Source organism: Myripristis murdjan, chromosome 16 (genome assembly GCF_902150065.1).
Source record: "Myripristis murdjan chromosome 16, fMyrMur1.1, whole genome shotgun sequence".
Taxonomy (NCBI): domain Eukaryota; kingdom Metazoa; phylum Chordata; class Actinopteri; order Holocentriformes; family Holocentridae; genus Myripristis; species Myripristis murdjan.
In genome coordinates this window covers 27324987-27352148 of record NC_043995.1, presented here as the reverse complement: position 1 = coordinate 27352148, position 27162 = coordinate 27324987, and the positions used below count along the sequence as shown (strand labels likewise).

At 42.5% G+C, this 27162-nt stretch overlaps 1 protein-coding gene across 2 annotated transcripts in view; it reads left to right on the top strand.

The window, feature by feature from the left end:
• The window catches only part of rftn1b (raftlin, lipid raft linker 1b), a 110278-nt gene extending 84387 nt beyond the window's left edge, over nt 1–25891 (top strand). For both annotated transcript variants that reach the window (XM_030072469.1, XM_030072468.1), the window contains exons 7-10: nt 2532–2650; nt 15691–15794; nt 19878–19953; nt 20721–25891. In XM_030072469.1, the coding sequence (XP_029928329.1) occupies nt 2532–2650; nt 15691–15794; nt 19878–19953; nt 20721–21407 (986 nt within the window). In that variant the 3' untranslated portion in view covers nt 21408–25891. The remainder of the gene's footprint in view (nt 1–2531; nt 2651–15690; nt 15795–19877; nt 19954–20720) is intronic.
• Nucleotides 25892–27162: the final 1271 nt, after the last annotated feature.

The following is a 27162-nucleotide window of genomic DNA, read 5'->3' as shown; positions in this document are numbered from 1 at the left end:
TTAAATTGTTTTTCTTTGACTAACATGAGCTACATCTTCATCGACATCTACATTCTTGTTTTAGTTCCTCACAGAAAATGCATTGTTCTGCATTCAGCTGCACATTTCACAGTGCTATAGCAATTAAAGAATACATTTTGCTCTTTAATTCAGACAGTTTGCTGCCTGGTCTGATACGTGCATTGATTCCTCTGCTCGTCTTCGGCTCCACTGCAAATTTGGATTTTCCTCATTTTGCAAGACGGTGACAACTCTAAGGGGAAACTCACGGCTTCACAAAGGCGCTTTAGAATACAAACGTGTGATGTCCAGACAGCGACATCACTTTATTTTATACAGTGTGTGGTGTGGATTACACAGCCTCTGATGTTGTGCTCTGTCTCTGCTGTTGACTCGCTCACAAAGCTCTGTGTCAGGGAACGAGACGCAAGCGGCAAAGTTTGTGAACATGTCCGAGGCTGCCAAATATCGGACCCACAGCTTACAAACAGACTTTTGATGTGTTCAGCTCCGGGCTCACGCCGGCCACAGACGCCCACACACACACACCAAACACCACGACAAACCGAACGTGTCACTCTCTCTAAGTCTCTTTCAGTGTCTCTGGTGTCAGCGCTGTCTTCTGTCAATGGGTGTCTTTTCTTGATCCTCTTGTCTGTCATTTGGGTGCTGATTTCAGCTTCTGCGTGTCGCTGGGTGTCACTCGCTGTCACCCTGCCACTCTGGCTCTCTGGTTCCCCCCCTCCATTAACCTCTGTGTCTTTCAGTCCCTCCGCTGTCACTCCCTGTTTTTTTTTTGGTGCCGCTGTATTTGCATGCCTCGCCCTGCGACCTTGAGCGTCTGAGGCGCGGAGGGGAGGGGAACGATTTCACTGAGGGCGCGCTGTGGTTTTTGCAAGTGTAAACAACTTATTCTCTGTCTGCCCGCTGGCTGCTCCGCTCAGCTCTCAGTCAATAGGCGCAAGATAATGTTTATTCGCGCACACAACCGGTGCATTCCCCTGGCGGGCTCCCGGCTCCCAGCAACTCTCCCCTCTCTCTCTCTCTCCATCTCTCTCTCTCTGTCTCTCTTTCCCCTCTGCTCAGTGTCTGTCTGCATTACCGCCAGAGACAGGCTGTTCCCCGTAAGCCAACGAGACAGAAACCCTGTGTCGATCTCACCTGAGTGATCCCCGCCACGTTGGCAGGGAACCGTTTTCGGGCCTCGGCACATTGCGTCTGCGGGAGGGCTTCGTTCCAATTATACGCCGAGCGGGGACGGCTGACGAACGAGGCGGAGGGATATGGGATGGGTGAGGGGCAGGGGGGGGAAGCCGGGTGAACGAAAGGTATGGCGGGAAGGCTGACGGGAAAATGGAGGGTGGGTTTCCTCGGGCGGGGTGGGGGTGAACAACAACGTCTGTATTTGAAAGAGCCGGGAGACGTCTGCGAGATGTCCTCAATTGAGCGCGTCGGGTTCCTAAATGGGTTTTCAGGAAGGGGAGGAATATAGGAGCCTGTCCTCCCTCCGCTCGCTCTCCGTTCCTCACCCTCTGTCTTTCCCGGTCGCTCTCGGTCTTGCTCGCTCTCTCCTTCCCTCTCTCTATTGGTTCTCCAGCCGCCTCTCCTCCCCATATTATTAGGGCCCAGTAATGAAATGTGGAGTGTCTCATATTGGTGCTTGGGCCCCGGCAAACTGTATTAGTGTGTAAATGGTGTGGGAGTAATGAGAAAGCACTCAGGCCGGCCGGGAAGACCAGACTATATGGGGCGTGTATCGTGCGCGTGCACGCGTCTGTCTGCGTGTATGTGTGTGTGACGTGCATGCGCGTCAAACGAATAGCAAGAGACACTGGGTGGAGAGGGAGCTTGGCTCACGGGGGCTGGAGTGGTCTGCCTGTCTCGGATTGGCAGTCCTGCGAGTGTTCACCTCCTTCGATGGAAGCGAGGCTTAAAAAAAACCTGGTCAGCCTTGCACAGTGTCACTGTTCTGGCCTAGAGCTTCGGCGTTCGTGTCTGTATATGTGCCTCACTTAATTCAAATCGTTTTAAGGTGAATTATGCAGGCTTAGCAAAAGGATTTATGCTTTAATGCCTTACAGACTGACTTCATTAAAACTGCACCTACATTTCGCCGTCGCCAAATTGTGTCCATCCATCTAGAGCCGTAGTTTTTCCAATCCTGGTCCTCGCGACTCGGGGTACTGCTGGTTTCCATGCTAGCAGCTGGTTAATTGCATTCACCTTGCGTCCCAGTTGTAAATCAGTCCCTGATGGCTGAAATGAAAACCAGCAGGGCTCTGGGTCCCGAGGAACAGGACTGATCAAGAGTAAAATCTCTCTTCTGCTCTTTTCTTTTACACTGTCTCTCTGTATAATGTGTAAATGTGCATTGCTCATACAAATGTATGTGTGTGTGTGATGCTGGCTGGCTGAGTTATATCACTCTGTTTCCTCGGGCCTGGAGGGCCTGCAGGGGCAGGAGAGACAGGACAGACACGCTCCATCCTGTAAATACTCTTTTCATGGATGGATTTCTCTTTTCTCCACAGATTTACTGCCTAAGTCGGTGGAAAGCGTCTTCATCTTCCAGGAGGCGACCGAAAGTGAGCTGAGCGCGGCCAACCCGACGTACGATGCTATCGTGGTCGAGCAGTGGACCGTCATCGATGTGAGTGAGCGGTTTTCTTTTCACCCGGCATGGTTTCTGCTCTCCGGCTCCTCTGCAGGGGAGTGAGGGAAAGTGGGCGCACTGTGTCATTTGTCAACACACACACACATGTTTCCATGTCATTACTTTACATAATGTATATTAAGATCAATCCATATTATGGAATGTGTCGGAGCATATTTAAAAATTAAAGGATTGGTTCAGTGGCTTTCAAGCTAGGCCATATTGAAATGTTGATAGCAGTCATTTATAACCATGCACAGCACAATGTCACGAGAGCTTAAGAGAGGAGAAACTTACCAGACATTCATCTCATTTTTGGCCTTGAAAAAACATTATAAATGTCCCTTTTTGATAAGAGGAAACTGACATTGTTCACCCAAAAAATGGTGGCACGTAATAACAGGTTTTATTATGCATTTGTGATGCTAACTGGGCTAGTGCTGCATTCAGCTGAACTTGTAAATTTCAGACATGTGACAATAATAGTGCTCACAGTGTCAACTCTAGGTTAATTTAATTTTCCTCCACAAGGGATACCAAAGAAGAGCATCCGTTTTTCCTCCGTCCCAAAATCGACCCAGGAATGTGCTGAAACGGACCCGCTCTTTGTAAGGGTCCCGTAATCTAACAGTGAAATCGCTTGTGACTTGAATATGCGCCCCTCCACCCAATTCCGTCCACCTTTCCCCCGACACCCCGAAGGCAAATCTAGTAAATCACAATTTATGGGACACGTGTCGCAGTGGCCTGTCTTATCTGGAGCAAACAAGGCCTTATCTGCCCGCCGATTAGTGTCTACGTTCAGCACAAGTTCCAAGCTGGAAATTGATTTCTCTCCAGCGCTGAAGGGTTTTCAGCCATTTTATTGTCACACACGTGCATGTGTGTGTGAGTACATGTGTGTGTTTGTGTATGTCTGTACGCATACGTGTGTGCACTTGTACTGTATGCGCGTTTCTTTATGGCTGTGAGGGTGTGCGCGTTGAGTTTGAGTGTGTTTGTCGATGCTATCTCAGTAATCGAATTTAGACTTTCAAGGCCCGGAGCCGTCCAAGTGTGAAAGGACACTTTTGTCCCCCCAAATGTGGCTCTGTGATTGTCTGGCCCAGCGCTGATGACCACATGTGCCAATAAAAAAAGTCCTGCAGTCCCATCCCCCCCCCCCTCCGAGATGAAGGGTAATACTGTTACAACTTAATGGATTTCAAGAAATGTCAACAGTGAACGACGCCGAACCAACTCGGCGTTCCAGGAGATCCAATCAACTCTTGTGCCGGGACTTTATCAGAAATTGTTTCGCTCAAGCCGACTGACAGCACACTCTCTCACCGAGGGCGATCGGGGCCCCACTCGTCCCCCGTTCATTGTGATCACTGCTTGAAATTGATATGCAGAGTATCCTCGCAGCTCATTGTCATTGCAGTTCTGGGATAATTACAATGAGAAATAATGCGGAATATTGATTGCGATGGGTGTATTTTTTTTTTCGTCCTTCTTATTCCTCCTCTTCTCTCCCTCGTGCTTTAACGCTCTCATTTAGCCAAAAGTTGCACAGGTGGTTGGATTTATGAAGCTCACAGAACAGGAAAACAAGCTGTTTCACTGAGGGCAGGCAATCATTTCTATTGTGTTCAAGTGGGAAGAGTGGATGTTTTTCAGAGGTGGTGTCAGCACATCGCAAAGGGAAAAAAAACAAAAAAAACTGTGGTTTTAATTGTTAACTTTTTAATTGACTCAGAGCTAATCTGTGCATTTGCATGAGAAAAGGGCAGCGCTTTAGCTGCATAAATCCACAGGTGTTCTCGGAACAACAAGCTGGTAATGAGCTAATAGACAAGTAATTATTTCACAAAATGTCAGCACATCATATTTCTAAGTCTTACCTACTACTGATATAATAATTTTCACAGAATATAGATTACTTTCGCTGTGTTATGAAAAAGCAGTGATAAAAACAATATGAAATAGTGATTTAAAAAAACACACACACACACACACACACACACACACATACACACACACACACACAAAACAGGATAAATATGCATAACCAAAATCCCAAGGGTATAAAAACACTTCAAAACAAACCAAAGAAAGAGATTAAACCAAAAAACACAAACAAAAAAGTCAAGTTGACAAGCTAAGATACAAGTGATTTATGACAAATAATAAAGTCTAAATCATGGTAGAATACAACATATTGGAAAATGGTATTAAAATAGCAAAATGCATATAAAATATGCAAATAAAATACAAATGTGCACAGTGCACTCATATTGAGCACTGCATAACGTCAGCATCCAGTCACATGAATAAAATGTTTCCATTTCATGTTTCAGCAAACCAACAGACACATTCAAATGTCAACATTTCTGAACAAAAATACGTTGCATATCAACATTTAGACTTGGAGCCAATGTGGCGGAGTCCATGTCCAATAACTTTTGTGCGTGTGCAAATCCTAGCTAATGTTAGCTCGGTAGCTACTTTAGACATCGGTGCTTGCTTTGTTAGCATTGTTAGCTACCAAAACTACTTGGTTAAGGTAAGGAAAGGTCATAGTTAGGGTTAGGAAAAGGGTTTGTCGTGGTGGTTAAAGTTAGGAAAAAGTTTCTCATTATAATTAAAGTTAAGAAAAGGTCATGTTTAAGGTTAGGGAAAGGTTTTTCATGATAGTGAATGTTAGGAAAAGGTAACAGTTAAGGTTTAGGAAAAGGTTTGTCATCATGGTTAACACTGGGAAAAGGTCATGGTTAAGGTTTAGGAGAGGGTTTGTTGTCATGGTTATGGTTAGGAAAAGGTCATAGTTAACGTTATAAATCGTTAACTAACGCTTGCGAATATTAGCTAGCTAACACACTGCAAAAACTCAAAATCTTACCAAGATTATTTGTCTTATTTCAAGTCAAAAATGTCTTATTACTAGTTAAAATATCTCATTACACTTAAAATAAGACATGATCACCTCAGAAGTAACTTGTTTTTAGACAATTGTTGCTTGTTTCATTGGCAAAATTTGTTTCTTGTTTCAAGGTAATTTTCACTTATTTCAAGTGAATTTTCACTTTTTCCACTGGCAAATTTTGCCAAACAAGCAAATTTTCACTTGTTTCAAGTGAATTTTCACTTGGAATAAGTGAAAATCGTCTAAAAACAATTTACTTCTGAGGTGATCATGTTTTATTTTAAGTGTAATGAGATATTTTGACTAGTAATAAGACATTTTTGACTTGAAATAAGACAAATAATCTTGGTAAGATTTTGTGTTTTTGCAGTGCATTAGCTACAAACGAGTACAGCTCTTGCTTGACACAGGACATGAACCCCGGCCTCCAGGAGCCGAGTCCTGTTGATTGTGTCATGCAGCCCACCTGTCTCCTGACGTCGGGTTTTTCACTCAGTTATTCGTCACCAAACTTGAAAATCCTATCCTTTCTTTGCAGACACGTGAAATGCCAACATATTTTGCTGGCGACTTGGCTGCATTTCTTGAGGCCTTGGACTCTTTCAGGCTCTCTCGTGACATGACAGCACAATATACTACATCAAGGTTAATTAACTTAGCTGTAATACAATTTAATCCACAACAGCGACTCTCTTTCAAATAGTGCCCCTGTCCTTTTCTGCTAAATGTGCACTTAAGTTGAACATTTTTGGACCGTTTAATTCAAAAAATACGAACACAATGCAGATTTTGGACCGATGCCCTAAATACATTTCAAGATGCGGCAGTTACAAATTGCTGGCATTTTCTTTTGCAGCAAATGAGCAAAATTACCTGAATAGGATCCTTATGGGTGGTGGTGGAGCACTCAGGATGAATAACTCATCATGGTCTCTGCTATGAAACTCCAATTAGGACCTCGCTCTCGTCTCTTGTATCCTACGGGAAAATCAATATATGAGCTGCTCTCAACCTAATGTACTGAAAGCCCTCTCTCTTTTCATTGAGCTTCGCAGGAGCAACAAGAAAACAAAACTTGGTCTCCCTCAGACCTCAATTAGGATTGGTCTTAATACATTTGCTTGCCAAGAGCTGCTGCTGGAGCCCAAGGAGAATTTATTTATCAAGAGAGGCAAAGTACATTAGCAGGAAGTTGTTGTATTTCCGGCGCACTCCTTCTGTATCCAGATAAAACAGTGAAGGAGAAAAAAACAACAACTCGTGTTTGTGTGTTTTATTAAAAGATGGACTGATATCCCGTAACTACCACTGAGGGCTACGCCGATGTTTCTTGGATGGTTTTGCAGATGTTCTCAAAATACTCTTTATTGCACCATAATCATTCCATGTAGAGCTATTTGACCGTTGTTCTCCATAGGATCTCCCTCAAAAGATCCTTCACTGTAGCTGTAATCCCAGCCTGAGTGTTTTGTTCGCCGATGAAGGCGTGGAGATGCAGCGAGGCGGCAGTGCAGCACCTAGAGTCACACATCAGGACGTCCTCAAGGGTGCAATGATGCTTTTACACCGGTTCGCAAAGCATTCCTGCACTGTGAACATTTGTGTCAAAGCATTATACATAATTAAGAAAATGTGAAATAGGGGGAAACAAGAAAGATGGTTAAATAGCTCCCTGGCTTCCCCCAAGAAAAGCCAGGCACTGCAAAACAAAATAACAAGTCATATATTCATATTCAGACATGGAAATCTTAAAACAAGAGTCAAAAAAATCAGCCAGCGTGATGTTTCAGGTATTTCTCTGTATAAATCTAGCAAAACAAGGCAGAATAAGGCAGATTAGACACTTGATTCAAGACATTTTCAGGTTGATTCGCTTTGGAAACGTGCGATTATGCCATCCTGCGGTCATTTTTCACTTGATTGAATAAAAATTAGATTTTAGGAATGCATATGAGGCTAAATGACTGGTTAACACTGATATTTTTGCAGTGTTTTTTTTTTTTTTTTTTCTCTGGGTGTTATCAGCATTGCTGGAACACGTACTGTAGCTCTAATTTCTGGAGTGATCTTCCTGTTTGTTTTCAGCGTCAACACAATGTAAAATATTGAAAGCTGAAACGGCTACCCTGTCTCTCTTGGAATATTAACTATTAATGAAGGACCTTGACAAAGGCTCAATAAGGAGCTGTTTGTGTTTTGTTTAGTCAAGATTTACATGGGCTTAGCATCTAATCCTGCTGCGGCGCTGCCCTTTTTCGCACCGACATAACAGGTTCTGACTGTCCTCTTCATCTCTGTGTTTTTTTATCTATAGGCACGCTAACATGAGGCACAATTTCTTCTCAGCCAGCTCAGGAGGCAGTGCGGTTCGATTTTGTCACAGGATTGCTCATTCCTTGATCTTGAGAGCTCACACCTCAAAAGACAACCAGAAAAAATTGGAGGGGAAGTTTTGAGAAAATTGTCTTCTCTGGCAGAATGACACCTTAAAAGTTAATATCAGTGGAGCTCGAATTTAAAGAAGAGCGGTCCAAAGCCCCGGCAAGTGAAAGGAGCTTAACAGCGCTGACATTGTTGTCACTCATTCCTGGAATTCACTAGCATCCCCGGGCTTTGAAGAGCAGCACTTCACAGTCTCGAGAAACCAAATTATGTCTAAAATGAGATTAGGGCCCCACATCACAGCATCAGCATGGCACCGAGGAATCTTTGAAGAGGAAACTTTAAGATGTGGAGAGGACACCTCAGACTTGGAATGTGTGTGTGTGTATGTGTGTGTGTGTGTGTGTGTGTGTGTGCATGTGCATGTGTGCGTGGAAGTCACTCATTTTTATCTTTTGCTTGAAATCAGGTTCACAGAGACGCCGCCTCATGCAGAATATCTTCCCCTAAATAGTCAATCAGCACAGGATGGAGATTTGTATTATTTCTATTGTCATGACTAATGCATCATTTTCAGTGTTTACGCTCCACACAATACGTATGTACGCGCTCCAGCCTGCGTATATATACATGTCGAACAGCAGGGGTGGCAGAGAAGTAATCACGGCGGCGTATCCCTCGGCCATGATATCTCTATCCTCTCTGACGGAGGTGAGAAGGGAGGTGACCTAGATAGAGGCAGAGTAATTTGCACCGTCCCTGCGAGTGAGAGATCGAGCCCGCGCTGTCACATGACGCGATGATGATGCCGATAGCTCGGCGGATGACTGACATCCGAGGGGTTTCGGCTCTGGAAGCTGTTTATAGGGTGAAACGTGGGTTCAGCAACCAGCAACTTGCAGAATATGAGCGTAACAGCATGGAGCGTGGAGCGGGGATGGGCAGTTGTTATGGGGCTAAGTGGCACAAAATATTTTAAGTCACCATGAGGGGCCGCGGTGACTCGCAAGGCGGCGTACCCACAGCCACGCCGACCTCCAAGCTACATCGTGGCTCCCCCCAATTGGCCAAAATGAAAGCATTGACCTTTAAAGTAAATGAGAGTCAGTCAATCATTTCTGTTCAAATTTTGAAATTCACCTGGGGGCCGCAAAAAAAATGAAGGTCGTCAGGCCGCATGTGGCCCCCCGGTTGTCTTCTATAAAGGCTTTGTATTTGCATCCCAAGTCTCCTAGCAACTGCAGCTGGCACTGGAACATTGTCAAATGCTCAGATAGTTAATTTATATATTATAACAACCAGGCAGAAAAGAGAAGTAGCTGAAAAAGATTGTGCTGTGGGCATAGAGCATGGGTTTAAATAAGAATTATTAGTGACTGGCCCAGTGAGGTAGACCGGTTTCCAAATTTAGGTTAGTGTGACAGAGGAAACTTTTGCCTTTAGCTTTTACTCCTTTACTCACCTCAGCTACACTACCAAAAGGGTAATTTAATCTCACACTCAGTCCTGAAATCTTTGCTGTTGCATATATTTTTAAAACAGTTGAAGAAGTCTGCATGTGGGATGAGGAGGAAATCCCACTTGTTTACACTGCAGTTTCACTTGTTTCATGGATTTGTGTTGGAGCAAATATAAATATGTTGAAACAAGACAGAATGAGGCAGATCAGCTCACAAGTATCAATGACTCTTGATTTAAAAAAAAAAAAAAAAATCTGGAATCAAGTGTATTAACATTGGAAACAAGTAGGATTCTCTCTTCCATGTTTTGAGAAAAACAAGATTTTAAGCATCACTATGAGAATAAATGACTTTTTAAACAGAGATATTTTTTGTGGTGTAATTAATCAGACAACTGATTTCTGACAGTGTTAAAAGACCAGCCGGCTATTTAGCAAAACAATCACTGTGGTAACACTAGGATTTGCCTCTGCTGGATACATAATCTAATGCATAAATCATGTGTGTTCACAACAAGGCAGTGATGACTAGATGGTCGTTAAAAAGCTGACATTATCCTGCCACAAATTTGATTGAATGTCAGTGGGAAAATTATAATTTTCCCTCAAAAAATAGACCGCCACTGACTACCAGAGTCAAAGGAGCATATCAGGAACATTTGCTGTTTGAATGCACTTTTTTAAAGGCCTGTGCATTGTCGTTATTGTTTCTGTAAACCCGCTGACCTGTGTGGTCTGTAAACCTGAAGCTATATTCAGAACTGGTGAAAAACAGAGGCACGGACTGCTGTGTCTGCGCTGCAAAGCCGCTACAGGAAATTTTCAGCAAAACAATAGACCTGTGTTTTTCTTCATCTGACTCGCTGAGTGCACTTTGAACTTCAGGTTAACCCCAGCTCTCCGCTTTCTCTGCCAGGCCTGGACTGCAAGATTTGTCTTAGGTATAACCGCGCCGCACTCCTGATAACACAGCCCCAAAATTACCTGTCGCTAAAAACAATAGTTTGCAGATAGAGCAGCTAAATTTTTAAAGGTTGGAGAAGTGGGTTTGTGACTGGAGGGCTGCCGTTTGGAATACCAACACCGGCTGCGAAAATTGCGGCAGGGAAAGTGACTGACGAATGCTCTACCCTTCATCGACAGCCACCACTGCCCTTCAGCAAGGCATGCATGGTATACTCATCAAAACCCTTTCCTTGTTTAGATTTTTTTTTTTTTTTTTTGTAACATAGGCCTTTGTTAAAGTGGAAGGCCATCTATTTTCAGTAAAAATAATGTTTTTTTCCTCCACACTTTAGGGAGTATTGTGATCTTAGGTGAAAATCCAGATGGGTTCCAGACCCACAGTGGCCTGGTCCAGCTGGGTGTAAGGCCGCATGAGCAGCTTACACACTTCAGCACACAACCTTTTCAGTCCAGTGCTCTGCCGGTGAAGTGTGGATCTGGCTACCTGGTGATTTGAAAGCAAAGAGCTTTTTTTTTTTTTTTGAGCGTTTCCATCTCAAGGAGCAATTCTGGAGGGCTATTTATTTGGCAAGAGAGAAAGCAGTTGTGTCTTGTGGAGATCCACTAGTCTTTCAATCCCAAGTTCCATGTGCACACACTGCCAGCTGTGCATGTGCGCCTCCAACCATATCCATGGTAACAATCGTATATTTTTACCCCACCTTTATGTATTGATCACTGTCTGAAGCTGGAAATCTGGGAGTGTGAGCTCCCTCTGTCCTAGACTTTGATATTGCGAGTACTTCTTCCTCTTATACCTGCCTTGCTGATATTGCACATGCGCACTCATTTCCATCCCTAATCACACAACCTGGAATATGTGCAAAAAGATAAAATGTTGGTGGATCTTCATGAGACAAAATTACACTTTCCTTTACAAGAAAAGCCAACACTTCAGAAATATTGTCTTATACATCTTATAATACGTCTTAGATACACAGGTCCACCAAATTTGCATCTGAGGTGTCTCATCTGGTCTATCAGACTGGGCCTGGCAGTTCTGGATGTGGAGCCAATTTAACTTCTTCTCTATGATTACAGCTAAAGATAGGGAGAGAAATATAGATTTTATTATCAAAAACTATAGCTCCACTGTCCTTTTCATTTGTGGCTCTGATTTGTAGGCATTCAGATAACATATACGATAACAATGACAGTGTGTTTAGTCTGTTTTTGGGCACGTGGGTTAGTGCAGAGCGCTGGTGCGGCAAGGTGGCTGGCCATAAGTCAGAGGGAGGAGAGAGCCAGAGTCCAGAGACTGTGATTAACTCTCACCTACTCCAAAGAACAGAAAGCCATTACAGCAAAATTATTTCTCAATTTACTTTCTAGCCAGGCATTGAAAAAGTGCCTGTTTCTGGGAGTGGATCCAACATAAACTCCTAAAAAATGTAGATGCGCCGCTCCCTTAGGAACTGGCCAAGTAATGCTTGTGTAAATAATAGTTAGAGCAGAGTTTTGTGTCCCGGTGATTAGCTCATAGCGATGGGCTGCAGCCGGCTTTTAATATGCTAATGCCAAAGGCCTGTTTGAGGCACGAGATGTTCTGTCATCCTGGTCAATAAGAAAACTGTAGAAGAAAAATGAGCCATTGTCTGGTGGAGTGGGTTTAAGTGTTTTGACTTCAAGTCTGGCTCACAATTTACTGTGCACTGCATGCTGATCATTTTCCCTCTCCTTCTGTGAATTGTCTCTGTCTTTGCAGTTCTTTCTCTTTGTATCTCCACACTATCTCCTAACTGGCTGCAGAAGTTAAAGCAGTGGTAATACTAATGCTGCGGGAGAATAAAGCGCATGTAGTCAGCCAGTTCCTTTATCACTGAAACACTAAGTGATACAATACACAACAAATCTCAGTCATAACACGGCTCACAGAGACACAATAGAGTACATTAGTAACCTGTATGCATATTGCATATACCATCCGCTCCTGTGCTACAGGGAGGCCGCATTAAAAGGATGCATAAGTACAATGTCAAAGAAGAAATGTCATAAAATTAATCTTTAAAGAAAAAAAATACACTTTGATATGCCTTACTAGTGTGTTTCAGCATGCATGACGGCGCTGGGTAATATATACGCCGACAACATGTTTCATTATGTCACTTGAGCGCGGGGTTCATTACTTCTTGCATATGTAATGCGGTGCGCGTTATCAGTGTTGAAGCCGCACCCGGCGACATCACATCCCGGTGGCTTCAGATGGCAGCAAGAGGTAACCGTTTGAAAAAGCATCCAGAAATCGTGTAATGCAATTTCGCACTGCGTAAATCTCTATTTTTACAAGTTATTTAGACTTATATTCACTCTTCAAAATCCTATTCTTCTTGAAACAAGTGGAATGGGAGATAAATGAGATAATCTCACTTGATTCCAGTGCAGTTTCACTTGTTTTTTTTTCTGGGAACAAGTGTAAGACCAAGCTGTTCGACAGTCTGTAATTTTGTAATGAAAAGTGTTTCACTATTGCAACTGCTGTGCATTTTTTGTTGTCAAATCAAATCAGTGTAAATATGTCAAAACAAGGCAGATTAAGGCAGATCAGCCTGTTCGGATCAAGACGATGACACTTGACTCAAGAAAATTCTGGAAACAAATTGGAAACAAGTGGGATTGTCTCTTTGCTTTTGCATTTTTTTTTTTTTTTTTTTTTTTTTTTTTTACCTTGTTTAAAAAAAAAAAACAAGATTTTTAAGACTGAAGATGAGACTAGACCACTTGTGATGCTCTCAGTATTGTATTTACTGTAAGTGCACTGGTACTTTACTCATATATTTCAATTTAGAGAGATTTTTTTTTCACTTTATACAGCACCACATTTCAGGGGGAGTCTTATACTTTTTGCTGCTCTACATTCATCGGACTGCTGGAGTTAGAAAAAGCTTTTTCATACAAAACATCAAATGTGGTGCATTGTTACAGTGTGAACAAGCACGTGAACAGCATCTTATAGAGCAGTAGGAACATTAAAATACCTCTTACTGCATTAATGCATCAATGCGGCCATTCCTCATTTAAAATATTGTATTTTACTGGTAACACTAATACAGGACTTTTACTTTCACTGGAGTATTTTTCCATCATGATGTTACCACTTATGCTTAGGTTAAAGATGTAGGTAATTTTTCCACTGCTGGTCACGCTCTATATCGAAGGAAACCAAGTGGACAAGAGAGGCAAAAGGTCTAACATTGATGAGTTTGGTTTGCAGTTAGTTAGCAATTTGTATTTTGCTCTCAAGTTATGATTCGCCACTTCCTGTGCGCAGCGAGGAGACCACATGCTTGAATATCGTCTGAGCAAATAGGACTAATATCCAGGGTCTTAATTAGAACGGGGCTCTCTTCTCCTCTGCAGCCTCTTTTTATGATGGGTGCTGATAAGGCAGGTGTAGTTTTACATGAAAACCTGCCCTTGTGTAGCTTTAATTAGAGAACACATTCACAGTACAGTAAAGGCTAATGTTGCGTGTGTGTGTGTAGGTGTGATGTGTTCCCGTGTCTCTGCTCTTTTACAGTTGAGAAGACACAAACTGGCGCACACCAGCAAGTCTCACTGTCTGGAATTCATGTAAAAAAGGCTGAGACTTTTTTTTTTTTTACCCTTCTTCTTTGAATTGAATTAAATTATTTTGCATAGTCTACAAACTTTGGGCATCCTTGTGAGAATGGGAAGCCCTCAGCAGGGTGTGTGTGTGTGTGTGTGCGTGCGAATGTGTGTGTGTTGTTTGCGTGTGTGCAGTTTGGCAGACACGCGCTGTGGTGTTTCAGTCAGGGCAGGTGCAGAGAAGTCGAACATGGGAAACCACATACACTTCCTGTGTGAGCAGCAGCGTCATTATGTCTGAGTGTGTGTGTGTGTGTGTGTGTGTGTGTATGTGTGTGTGTGTGTGTGTGTGTGCATGTTTGTGAGTGAAGAATAAAAAAAAAGGCCTTCCTCTCAAATCAGAAATGCATGTAAAGTTTAATCAATTCTCGATCATAACATGTGTCATCGAGACTTTGATGCCATCGCAGATGACTCGCTGGCATGCTGATAGCACAGCCTGTGCTAAAATGTTTATTACACACCCGGTAGTTTCACACAGGAAATCTGTTTGGTCCGAGACATGCTCCAACTGTGCTGACAATCTCCATCATGAATGGAATCAGTCGCCATGCTGTCATGTGGCAACCAGGGAGCAAGTTTTTGATTTATGTTTGTTTTCTCTTGTCTTTTTTTGTCCTTATCTGTACACCACTTTGACGAAAACTTTTCAAACAATGCCAAGATGTGTGAAGTGTTCACATCTGAGAAGGATTTCTTTTTTTTTTTTTTTTTTTTTTAACTGAGATCTTTGGGGTATGTCAGTGTGGCTGACAGCGATCGGCTGCGTCTCACACTGTGATGCGACACTGATCTGTAATCACAATAAATAAACTGCCGCTTGGTGTATGTGTGTGTGTGTGTGTGTTAATGCTTACACTGGGGGGAATGTAGAAGGCAGTTCCGGATGCTGCACTAATCTTTCTTGGCCATACTGGTGCAGAAGCCTATAGATTTTAGCCTACATAAACTTACACAGTTGCATAACAACATTGTGCACAAGAATAACACATTTCCACATTCAGCACAACCTAAATGGTCAGTGTGAGACCAGCCATGTAGACTGTAGACTGCTACAGACTGTCGAATAGAGGCTTTCCAGCTGCATCACAAATCTTTCAACAAGAGCCTGCAGCATTCACTAAGGAAATTTATGTGCATAGATAATGGCTAAATATATAACAACTGGACTAGAAAAACAGATACTTGAAAGACTATCGTTGGTGTGGGTGTGGGTCGGTTCAGTAATGTTCAAAGTACAAGCAAATAGTCTGATGAGGTCGATTGCTTTCCAAATTTAGATCACTGTGTCACAGGAAACTAGTCCCATGAAAATTCACTGCACAGAGATGATGTCAGTGTTAACAGGCAGCCGCCAATGCTGCAGCTTCCACCGTGCGTGTGCAAATCACAAAAAATACACTGATAATTATGATAATTATCGAACAAGCTGGCAATTTCTGAACGCAGCTCCAGCCAGGTATTAGTGGTGGAAAGAAACAGCTTCCAGCCCTGCAGAGAAATACACTGTGTACTAAATTCCACTGAGGCGGCCAAGCTGTAGGTGTAGTGATGCAATCAGCTGTTCACAGCCACAGGTGCCCGCTGTTGACCTCCACAGGGTTGCATCACCTGACAGCTCCCTATCCGCATTCAACATTTAAGCATTGTGATTTAAAATGGGTCTTTCTTTCTCCGCAGGGTTTGCAGGTGAAGGCAGACTACGTTCCTCTACTCCAGTCCCTCGCCACGTTTGGCTGGAGACTCACTTGTGTGCTGCCCACGCCCGTTATCAAGACTAACAGGTAATAATGACTCTCATTTGGCTATTAAAGGGGCATCGAGTGATCTGTGGTGTCCATCGACCTCTATGGGTGAACAGTACTAATTGCAACAACATTGACAAGTCTGGCTCAGGCCTGCATGAGACAAAATCTGGAAAAATGGAAAACGCAAATATATTGTAGACCTCTAGCACAGTGTGAATTAAATATGATCTGATGATATGATGAAACTTCCAGTAAAGTATGAACAGCAAGATATAGTCACAGCGAAAAAGCATTAAAGCATTAAATAAACCTGTTAAGACACATGAGATTAACAATGTACAGTGCAAAAAAAATAACTAAGGAGTACTGACAAATGAAATCATCTCATCAAAGTCAATTTTCAGATGTAACATTGCAGCGGTTTGGCCACAGATACACCTAAGGTGATCCAGAAACTGGCTTTGTAGGATGCACTTCCTCTGTGCAAGTTTTTGTTCGGAGAAATGTGGCCAATTTAAGAGAATGCAGTTTGGAAGAAACTGACCTAAATCTGTACTAATTTAGGTACAGCTTCAAGCGAATGAGCACTTGTGAAAGTTTAAAAGCAGCAGCTCTGTCTGTCGGCGGAAAATCTCCTCACAGAAATGTAACGGTTCCTCCGCTAAGCCAGTGCTGACTCATCTGTCATGACTGCTGTATGAGTGTACATCCGCTTATGGTCAAAGGCCTCCCATGTTCTCAGTCACGCTTCAGCGCTTCGCCTCAGACCGGCTCTTTCGTCGTTTTTATTAGTCAAAATGCTGACAACATGCTAATATTTGAAACCAACATGGCCAAAGACCTTTAATGGTAACGTGAGTCCCATGTGTGTTCTCTGTGGCACTTCAAAGCTTCACTCAAAACAGCTTACTCTGATATGAAACGTTAGTGGAAAGTGCTTTACTAATAAACTAATACCAAAACATTTTACACCCGCGGTCAAATGTCGAATGATGGCAGGAAAAGAGTTGCCATGATCACAGCCACATGGCAATAAATAATAATTCCAGTAAAAGTCCATTATGGCCAGTTGTGCCAAAACACATACAGTCAAATTATTCTTTAACACGTTACCAGTGAACCACACGTAAAAATCCCCATTGTAACTAGTTACAGTAAGCCAGTATATGCATTAGCCCACTAACAGTAAGCAATATTAAAAAGATGAAGAACTGAAATAAGACTGAAATCAAAATATGAGTAAGTGCAATATCCAAATTGCATCAGCTGCCATTTTTTAAAGTAAAATGTGTGGTTATAAATGAATTATTGTGGTGCTACAGCGATGCCCTTGCTTTCAAATTATATTCTACTGATGTTCTACTGATGTTAGATGTTTTTTGGGTGCAGATGTCATATATATCTGTCAAAATAACTGCAATATATTTTTATATCGCTCAGCCTCAGTATTACATCCTATGTTAAACGTTTTACTCTAATAAAATGCACAACATGACAGTTTACTGTATGTTGCCGCGCTAACCGTCTTATAATAAAAGCTAGTCTTAAGATACGATGATGGAAAAAAGCTGGTGCATCAACAAAATGTTGGCTGTGATGTGTTATGTCACGCTAATGAAGTGTGCATGTAGCGTTTCCATCAGCGCGCTGACAGAGTGTCTGTTGTGCTGCTACCTCTGCTGGTCATGTTTGTGACCGTTTCAGAGTGTAGCTGATTAATTACCTCTCTATTTTCATGCCGTGTTGTTTTTTTTTTTCTCTCTCTGCCTTCCCTCCCTCTTTCTTCTCTTTCAAAATGCCACAACACAACAGAGCAACATGGCTAATTAATCAGAGTCGGCCTAGATACAGTACAAGACAGAGCTCATTTCTCTCCCTGCCTCGAAAACATTTTCTGCGTCGAAATAATGGTTGATGATCTATTTCAGATTAGCTCTACTCATTACACTTGTTTTTATGGTGTTGACTCCTCCATTTTTAAATAGCAAATTTGCAAACGCGCACTTTCTGCAGTCTGAGGGTTTTCAGCCCGCTCTTCATCTGGAGGGGTCGGATAAGTGTCAGTGATCTCAGCAGCATCTGAAATTAATGCTAACTGGGACTCAATGGCTTCTCCACGCAACATTAATTCACGTCGTTGTCTCATAACATGCATTCTTGCACGCTGCGTTCAATTAATGTATAAGTTAATTATATCTTCAGTGTTCAGTATTTGTGAATTCACTCTCATTATAAACTATAGAGCACATCAACATATTTATACCAGCAAAACGTAATGGAGTTCATACACAATTAATTACTGCATGTATGTGACTTTGGTATCTGTCAGTCAGATATTAAAGGATATGTCATGAATGTTGATGAGCGTACATTGCAGAATCACCATCTTGTAAAAATTTAATTTTCGAGAATAAAACTAGCAATTAATTGCATTTTTTTTCCTTTTTTTTTTTTTTTTTTGCTGAATTTTGTGCAGTTTTATATGTTTTTAGACACACTTTGCAACCCCAGCATGCAGAGTTTTTTTTTTTTTTTTTTTTTTTTTCCCACAGATGAAGCCACCAACAGGTACATTTGTACAAAAATAGACACAGGCTATTGCTCTTCTATAAAGCTTCAAGTTATAATAGTGAGGCTGACACTGACAGCCAACACTGGGCTCGGTAAAGGCCTGTAATTTTCTAAGCCATCCACTCCTTTCTAGCTTAATGGGCTGGGGCTTTTGCCGGGAACTCCAGTTAGTTTTCGGCTTTGATTCGCCAGGAAGCCGTCCAGCATTCTGACAGCCTAGAAAATAGCTTATGGATAAACGATGGAAGGAAGGAGGTAATGGAAAGAAAAAGAAGGTGTGGTGGGCTTTGGATGGTTTAGATAGTAAGCCTTCTACTGGAGGAGCCTCAAGTCCATTTGATGTTGAGAAAGGGAAGATTTGTAGCGGGCTTTTAGGGTTCTGCCGCGATCATAAACTTGCCATCATTCCTCATGTGCAAGGTTGAGCATGCAGCTTAACTCCAGTGTGCATCTCGTTTGCGAGCGTGCGGCTGTATGCGGTTGTTATTGAACCTCTGTCTCATCGCAGCAGAGGACTATATATCTCTTTTTTTAAGCCATGACGGATAAAGGTGAGAGCGAAAGAGAAGGGAAAGAAAGAAGACACGAATAATAAAGCTGTCAAAAATGAGGCTGACAAAGGAGGAAGAGGCGTAGAGGTAAAACAGAGAGGACAGCTAGTTAATGAGAGCACACTTGGCTGAGAAAAGGGGTGTGCGTGACAAAGACGAGCGGAAGAGAAAGGGAGAGCGAGAGCGAGCATGAGAGACAGGAAGCCCACTCAGAAATGAATCTGCGTTTCCTGCCCCGATTAATCTGTCAACTCGAGTACTTGTGCAGATTATCCTTCTCAGAACACAGGAGTGTGACATGCGCAAGGGATGGGGGATTATTTTAGGGGATGTTGAGCAGACGAGAGAAAATTCATGTTCTGAGGAACGCAGAAGATGGCTCAAACAACAGCACACACACACACACACACACACACACACATACACCCACACGTTCAGATAAAGAGGAGCGTTAGCCTCTTGGCATTTTCACCCTCGCTTGCATCTTGTCTTTTCCTGCAAGACCTGAACATTAAGGAGGAAATAGCTCATAGAGATGAAAGCTGTAAGGAGGCATGGCTGTATTCTTAACCCAGCAGTTAAAAGTATGCAGCAGTGTCCAAAAATATTTAACTGTCTGGATGAAGAGACCAATAAGAGGATGGATCCATTTGCCGTCCCATATTTTCAGTCAAATGCAGGAGTGTTTGTCTCTCTGCTTCAATTTTTCAGACACGGAATGGAGTTTATTTAAAAGCATAAAGCTGTAAAAAAAAAAATGAATTCCTTGTTTAGTTTAAATGACTCATATTTCTCTTTATTTTCACTTTTTTCTCACTTGTTTTTAGATGAACTGATACCTAAGACGTTCAGTCAAAGTGTTTGATGTAAGAAATAACAAAATCATCTCAGAATCTTGTTTGCTCTAGAGTTTGTCTCACCCTCCCCCTCTCCATCTCCCTCTCTGTCTTTCCCATCCTTCTCGGTTTCTGTCTGCGCCTCTTTCCTCGGCCTACAGTGATGGAAGTCTGTCCACCAAACAGATCGTTTTCCTGCAGAGACCTGTCTTGAGCCGAAAGAGGAGGGAATCCAAGGTACATGACCTCGCATTCCTCTCAGTGTTTCTCTTGGCTAATGTTGGGTCTCCTCGTAGATGTTCTCTTCACCTGCTGGCCATATATCCAAGGCTAACATCACCCCTTTGCCACCCTTGATTCCACAGCTGTTTTTGTTTTAAGTAGATAAATAGACACGGCATCGGACAAATGTGAATGAACCCTTTTCTCGTTGAGATATGAGGAATTCTGCAGGGGAAAGCAGGGTTGGTAATGCTTTCTCCATGACCCCAAATAGTGGTGATAACCTCTAAATCTAACCTTTGTCCACAACGGAATGAATCCATGTTGATGCTCTCTGTGACCTGAATTTAAACTGCCGTCACAACAACAAATCTAATAGGCCCTAAGCCTCAAAGTCAAGCGGGGAATTGCTAGCATTCACAAGATTTTCTTTCCCATTCCTCCGCTGTTTATCTCAGAGCACTCTCTATCCCTGCAGTGTGTATATCCCTGCAGCAAGTTGCTCAGGTAATCTAGGATATATTGCTTGAAATATTTGTCTGTTTGTTTTGTCGGACTGCAGGCCTTGAGGACATCAATAACTTCCCCACAAATGGCCTCAATTTCCCTCTCTGCATCAATGAGACTCATTTGAATTAGCTTGTTATCCATGTGCAATATTAAATCCATTGTGATCCATTTTTAATTAAGTCTGTGCGCGCTGCCTCGTGCCCCGACAGCATATTGACAGAATGACAGAAAAAATTCCACAAACGTGTTCATGTAAACTTTGCCTTTTTCAGAAGCTGATCTTCAAAACCCGAAGCAAGTCCAACAAGAACTGCATCAAAGACGCAGCAAAGAACAAGAAGAAGAAAAAGAAAACAGCAGCCGCGGAGAGGGATCTGGAAGATCCTAAGATTCTCGATGAGAGGGAAAATGTTGAAAAAGAGGAGGCCAAGAGCAGAGATGAAAGGGCGAACACAACAGAGGTAGGAGAGGCCTGTAAAGAGGGTGAGACAGCTAAAGAAAGTGAGGCAAAGAGTGAGGGAGATGGAAAGATTGATGATGGGATTGAAATCGGCGTAGAGAATGACAAAATTAAAGATGGAGGTGCAGAGAAAAGGGACCAAGGAGCGGAAAACGGCACAGGAGAAGACGGAGAAGAAGAAAAGCCAACACAAGAAAGAATGGGATCGAGAGAGAATGGGGAGCATTTAGAAAATGGAGACGTGGAGGAAGTGACAGAAACCGTTGTGACTGTCGAAACAGAGAGAGAGACCAAAGACGAGGAGAATGAGGGGGGAGTCCGTGTTGAGGCAGTGTTGGAAAATGGGTTAGACACAGAGGAAACGAAAGAAGAGGCTGGAGAAAACGCCACCAAACCAGAGAAGGAAGATCCAGCCGGCGTGGAGGCCATTACTAAGGAGGTTGTGGCAGGAGCACAGGTCCCACCAGCGAATCAAAGCGTTGAAGAGACTCAAGAGTAGTCCCGAGCGACCAATCAAGGCTTTTCCCTACCCTACCTCTCAAATTCCCCGACTTGAGGACACGTTCCGGCCCTGGAACACAATGTTATCCTTGATCTGAATTACAAAGGGGTTTGGATCCCTATCGCTGCAGCATTCTCCACTCCCAATGTCGTATTCCCTGACCTTCTTCGTATTCAAGTCCCCCCGCAATCTGCCACAGAGTAGCTATGGAGCAATTCCATGTACCCGCAGACATCAGTCCTACTGTATAACCCCACATACTGAATGTATATATCCAAAACAGGAGATGCTGATGCAAGACGGTCACCTTGGAGTCACTGGAATAATTGAAGGTATGATTGGACTGATGAGGATCAACAAGCGTTAATAGGGTTGAGAGTCTGGAATAAGACCAGGATCAGATATAGGATGGCTTTTTTTCTTCTGCTCAAACACAAGTAGAGAGAGCAAGAGCTCAAACAGCGCAAGGAGCGTGGTATCACTCTCACTGCCATGCGGCACAAAACTTCAACTCGCAGGCCTATCTAAGTTGCGTTAGACAGCCAACCTGAAAGAAATAGAGGGTATAACATTCCTGAAAATATCAATGGACAGGAGAGGGGCAGCATTTGCTCGCTGTTAAAGAAAAGGGTGACGCGCCCGGAAAACAGAAGATGTGGCCACTAGAAAGTGGGAGAAAAGAGCACTGAGTTTTATTTTCTTGTCCAAGAGCTCTGCCTAGACAGTGCACGTCTCAAGGGCTACTTTCCCCTGACACTGGATCAATTCGAGTGGCCTCTTCAGTTTGTGAAACCGAGGATGGTGCCCACTGTCATTTAGAAGGGACGTGCAGCTGCCGCGAGCACACCGTCGAAAAGAACCGAATCGAAGACGCAGGTTGTGTCGCGGAAGGTGCAAAAGGCGTCCTGTGTGAGCACTGACTGTATCATGATTTCCTGTTCCTTTGTCCTGTGTGCCACAGTTTCGTCTTGTTCCAGAGGGAATTCGGAGGAGAACTCCGGTAGAGGTGATAGTAAAGGCGTTTGTTGCGACAGGCAATCCAAAGTAAGGTGAAGAGATAATTGTTTACGCTGAGCTCTAAGCCGTCAAGTGCTTCAAAGAGAGCCGATAATCACTCTTTGGTGTAGTGTGCTAAGCTCACCTTGCATACAGAATGTTCCATATTGAAGCCAAGTTAGATAAGGATGTGAAATTCAGCTGAATGTTTGCAGCTCCGGGGCAGAACCCATATTTAGACACACCGACTTACCTTTTAGAGTTTACATATTGTGGCGCGTGTTTCTGCCCAAAGTTTAGTTTTTAAGTACATTTCCAATTAATGGTCATGAATAAATGTAGTCGTCAAAATAGAAGTAAGGGGAAGCTGCGTATTCAGGGCCAAGGCTGGCTATTTACTGAGACCAAAATAGAGACAGGAGGAGAGAGAAATTGAGAGAGAGAGACTGAGCGAGAGAGAGAGAGAGAGAGAAAGCATTAACGTGAGATTGAGAAAGAGAGAGAGAGAGCGACTGCAGCACATAAGAAAGTCAATTTAAAGAAATGAATAGGCTAATATAAAATAATGTCCATTTTCATTCCACGTCCCCCCGTCGACATTTCTTTCATTACTTTACCTCCGGCTTTTTAAGCACCTCTTAACAGGCATCATTTCTGACAATAACCAAGTCATAATGTGTTGTTTCATGCTATCATGTTACTTTCCATTTAAAAGTGTGCATGTGTGTGAAAGGGGTGGGGGTGGGGGGGTATTCATGCCATATAGCTCTCATTAGCTCACTAATGGATTTTGTCAGTGGGGTATCTGTCAGGGATCATACATTTATAATGGGGGTCACTTATTGGGGGAGCTATTGACAGCAGAACACCTCAGCGTGTCGAATGAATAACCTTCTCATCTAAAGCTGATGTCACATGGATTGATTTGCACTGGCAGAATATAACCTGCATTTAAAGAGGTCTGTTCCAAAATGCTACATATCCACATAAAAAAAACAACATTACCTACAATTCAAGACACAATATGCCTGAAATATGTCCCATTTGTAAAAAAAAAAAAAAAAAAAAAAAAAAAAAAATATTATTTTGTCAATCAAGGACTCAAACTACCTACTGTCCTGATGCATAAGGACATAATTTATCATACTTTGAATCTTTTATTGTGTAAGAAGAAGTGTCACCTTCTCCCATGGTGGATATCTCATTTTGGGATGCAGCTCTTCATTTTCAGACACGTATGATTGATGATGTCGAGTAAGTGCGCCCCGTCTGGTCGATTACGTCATCGCCCGTTGAGATTTTTTTATTTTGTTTTATTTTATTTTGTTTTCAATGTACAATGGAAATTGTTTTGTGTAGAGTAGAATATAAAACTGTGACCAGTTTAGCCTTATTACTATATTGTAAATGACCCACGAGTCCGCTATTAGAAATGTCTTTTAGAGGCACAGTTGTGATTTAAGTGTTATATGTTTGTTATAGTCAAACAAGAAAGTTATGCTACAGTCAGTGTTGGTATTTTGAAGGTAACTTTACTGTTCCCTGTTTGATTATGGAAACCAGAAAGAGGGAAAATTGTCCTGATTGAAGTGTTTTAAGATTTGAAGATGAGCTCTGTGTTTGTCTATATGAAGGTAATATGTTTGGGATGTTTTTTGTTTTTGTTTTTGTTTTTTGAAGATGTAACTTTTTTTTTTTTAATTTCATTGTGATCGTTCTGTTCTTTGTGTTGATTTGAGTCGGCTTTGTGTTGCCTCTGCTGTTCTGCTAAAGCTTGCTGCAGCATATTTCTGAGTGACGCTTCGAGCTACCTCGCGAGGGCTGCCGTGGGTTTTGACCGCGGGATCGCCATGTGGTGACCCGCTGCAACATATGCTCCTTGTCCTCCTGCCCTCCAATATGATGGAGCTGAAACCTGTGAGCGTGAGGTCATGGCTAATGGCAGACAAGGTCAAGGGTCATGTTTGAACCAGAATGGATTTTCCACAGCTGTACACAGGAGTTTGCACGTCCATGGCAAATAACCACTCTGATACCAAGTTGAGATATGAAGTCATATCATAACATTATCTGTGGTATTTTCTTTTCCATTTTTTTTTATTCATTTCTCTCAGCTGCTTTTAGCTTTGGGCTGTTTGAGCTTTAATAAGCACTTATTGGATTTGACAAATATTTTATTTAGCCCGCTGCATCAAAGCTGGGGGGAGAAAATGTGACGTGGTTGTCACTTTCATATTCCTGCAAGACTATGACAAATATGAATAATGAAAGGCAATATCAGATAACTAAAGAGATCATTATGAATATTTGAGAAATTTCCCCACTGAACCTTCAATGTATTCCTCCAGATTTAATCCTTCTTTTTTTATCCATTTTTCCCGGTGTTGAGATAAACGTTGAGTTGTCATCCTTCTTTTTTATGAATTTACTTCTATCAGTATTCTGCCTTTTCGCACCAGAGAGTCCAGACATGCACTCATTATTCATTTTTATATCTGTGACTGTGACATATATTCCCCTTTGGCATCCTGTGAAAGCAGAAAGAGCACATTGTACTTTAGCTATGGGAGCGGGGCTTGGAAAATCAGTTAGCGGCGAGGTGATCTCATTTGACTTAACTTTCTGACTCCCACTGTATTCCGGTTGGCCGTCCATGAACATGGATTATTGTGACCTTGACAGGAGTTGGGGCACATTACAGCAGGCCCTGTATCCGTCCATCCCACTTGCAGTCATGACCCTCAGGGCTCCATCTTTCCCTGATAAGAGCCGATTGCTTACTGTGCAGTCCAACCTCTGACATGAGTACACTCCAGGGATTGTGAGTAACTGTGTGTTTTTTTTTTAAAGCCCTGCATCACACAAAGAAAATGCACAGACAGGGCGAGAAAAAGCATGGCAGGATCTGACACTTCATCAGTTAAATGGTCCTGAACCGTGTTAACTTAGCCGTCCGTGAAAAGAAAGAGACCTTTGACTAATGCTAGACATAAGTATACATCTGCGCCCCCTATTCATTCATGTAAAAAAACAAATTATATACAGTTTCCTGTCGTATATAAGCATAATTGTCTCTGAGCCTCAGTAGCGGCGCTGGTGCAATCGTTTTTGCTGTAAAAAAACTAAATGGTTCATTTCCTGTGTGCTACTATGATGTGAAATGGACAGAGTAGAAATGACAGAACATGATACAATAGGATACAGTCCTCTTTTATTTCCTCTATGTTGTCACTTTAGCTTGCTCACAGCCTCTGGAAAATGTATTCTTAGGTTTCGTGTCTGATGTTACAGTTTTCGTCACCTCGGCTGCCATCTTGAATGTTTAGTATCTTTGATCATCTGCTATTTGATCACTTGCATAGCAGCGTTTGCTATCAAAGAAGAAGAAGTACTCTTTATCTTTGCTATCCTGAGTATGTCCACATTCCTATTGTCCATGACATCTGTACAATTTGTATATTATAAAATGATTTATATTTAATGTGCACATGTGTCCTCGCTTCTTCTTCTTTTTTTTTTTTTTAAAGAGATTACAGGGGGAAAAAAGGTGGTGGGGTGATCGCTGCCTACCTCAGATGCTCAAGTACAAAGCCTGTTCAGGAATTATGCATCCACTCCACATTTGTCTCATTACCACAGTCTCAGTTTTATACATCTGAGAAACAAAAAAACACACAGATGCATAATTCCTGGACCTTGAAAATGTGTTTAAATCAGCAGGTAAGGTGGTTGGCACCTCATCGAATGCTCCAGCTACCTCTGTCATTAACCAGCAAGAAAGAAAATGCTCAGGGATGTTTTGTTCTGGCTCAATGTGAAGGACTTTTCATGTTGCCCTTGGAGAAAAAAAAGAAAAAAAGATAGCAATTGAAAGAGTAAATGACAACATCAGTCGGCAGAATGTAGCAAAAGAGCCCTCTAGAAGATAGAGCAAAGTGCAGTACGCAGGGTTGATGCATAGACTCAAACTCTTATTTTCTTTTAAAGAGTAAGGAGTTTCAGAACCTTCAACCTTTTTTTTCATTAAATCCGCTCCATCTGGTTATTACCTTCATTACCATAGAAACCTTAGCATAGATCAACTTTATAGTTATTGCATCCCTGCATCAAAACAATACCATTCAGCCCCAAAACTGTCCCCGATGCATCAATATTTCACATAAAAACCCAGGCCGGCACCTACAATAATAACCCTTCTGTGTTTATGAAAGGAACTATATTTACAGTTGAGTCAACACGGTCAGCACAGTCTATAAGTCATGAGCTGTGAGCTCAGGGGAGGGGAAGGTCATTAAAGAGAGGGCTTTGCCTTCAACCAAAACCACAACACATCCATTCTGCGCGCTACAGGAAGCGATAATAGCTGTTGGAGTGGAGTGGGGGCTGATGGTGAGCCGCTAAGCTGGACAGAAATCCACACTTGTGCCTGTGGTTTGGATATTAAACTTATGACCCGGGGCGTTACAGCCCAAGAGCCTCCACTCTGGGGTTTCACCACATAGGGCCCACAGGTAATGCTACCAAACCTGCTGAGGGCAGCTTATTTTGAATAATGAAGTTGCTTTGTGAGTTAAAAATGTTTTCATCGTTGCTGTGCAGGATGCCGTAACGGCGCTGAAGCTGAGGTTGATTCAGCACCACAATTAGGCTAACGTACCCGGGGGGGGCTTCTGCGGCACGTTAATGTCTGCGGCTCACTGAGAGTCAAGAGGTGCATTGCTGTGGCAGGTGTTGCATGTTGCTGAATTGATCCACA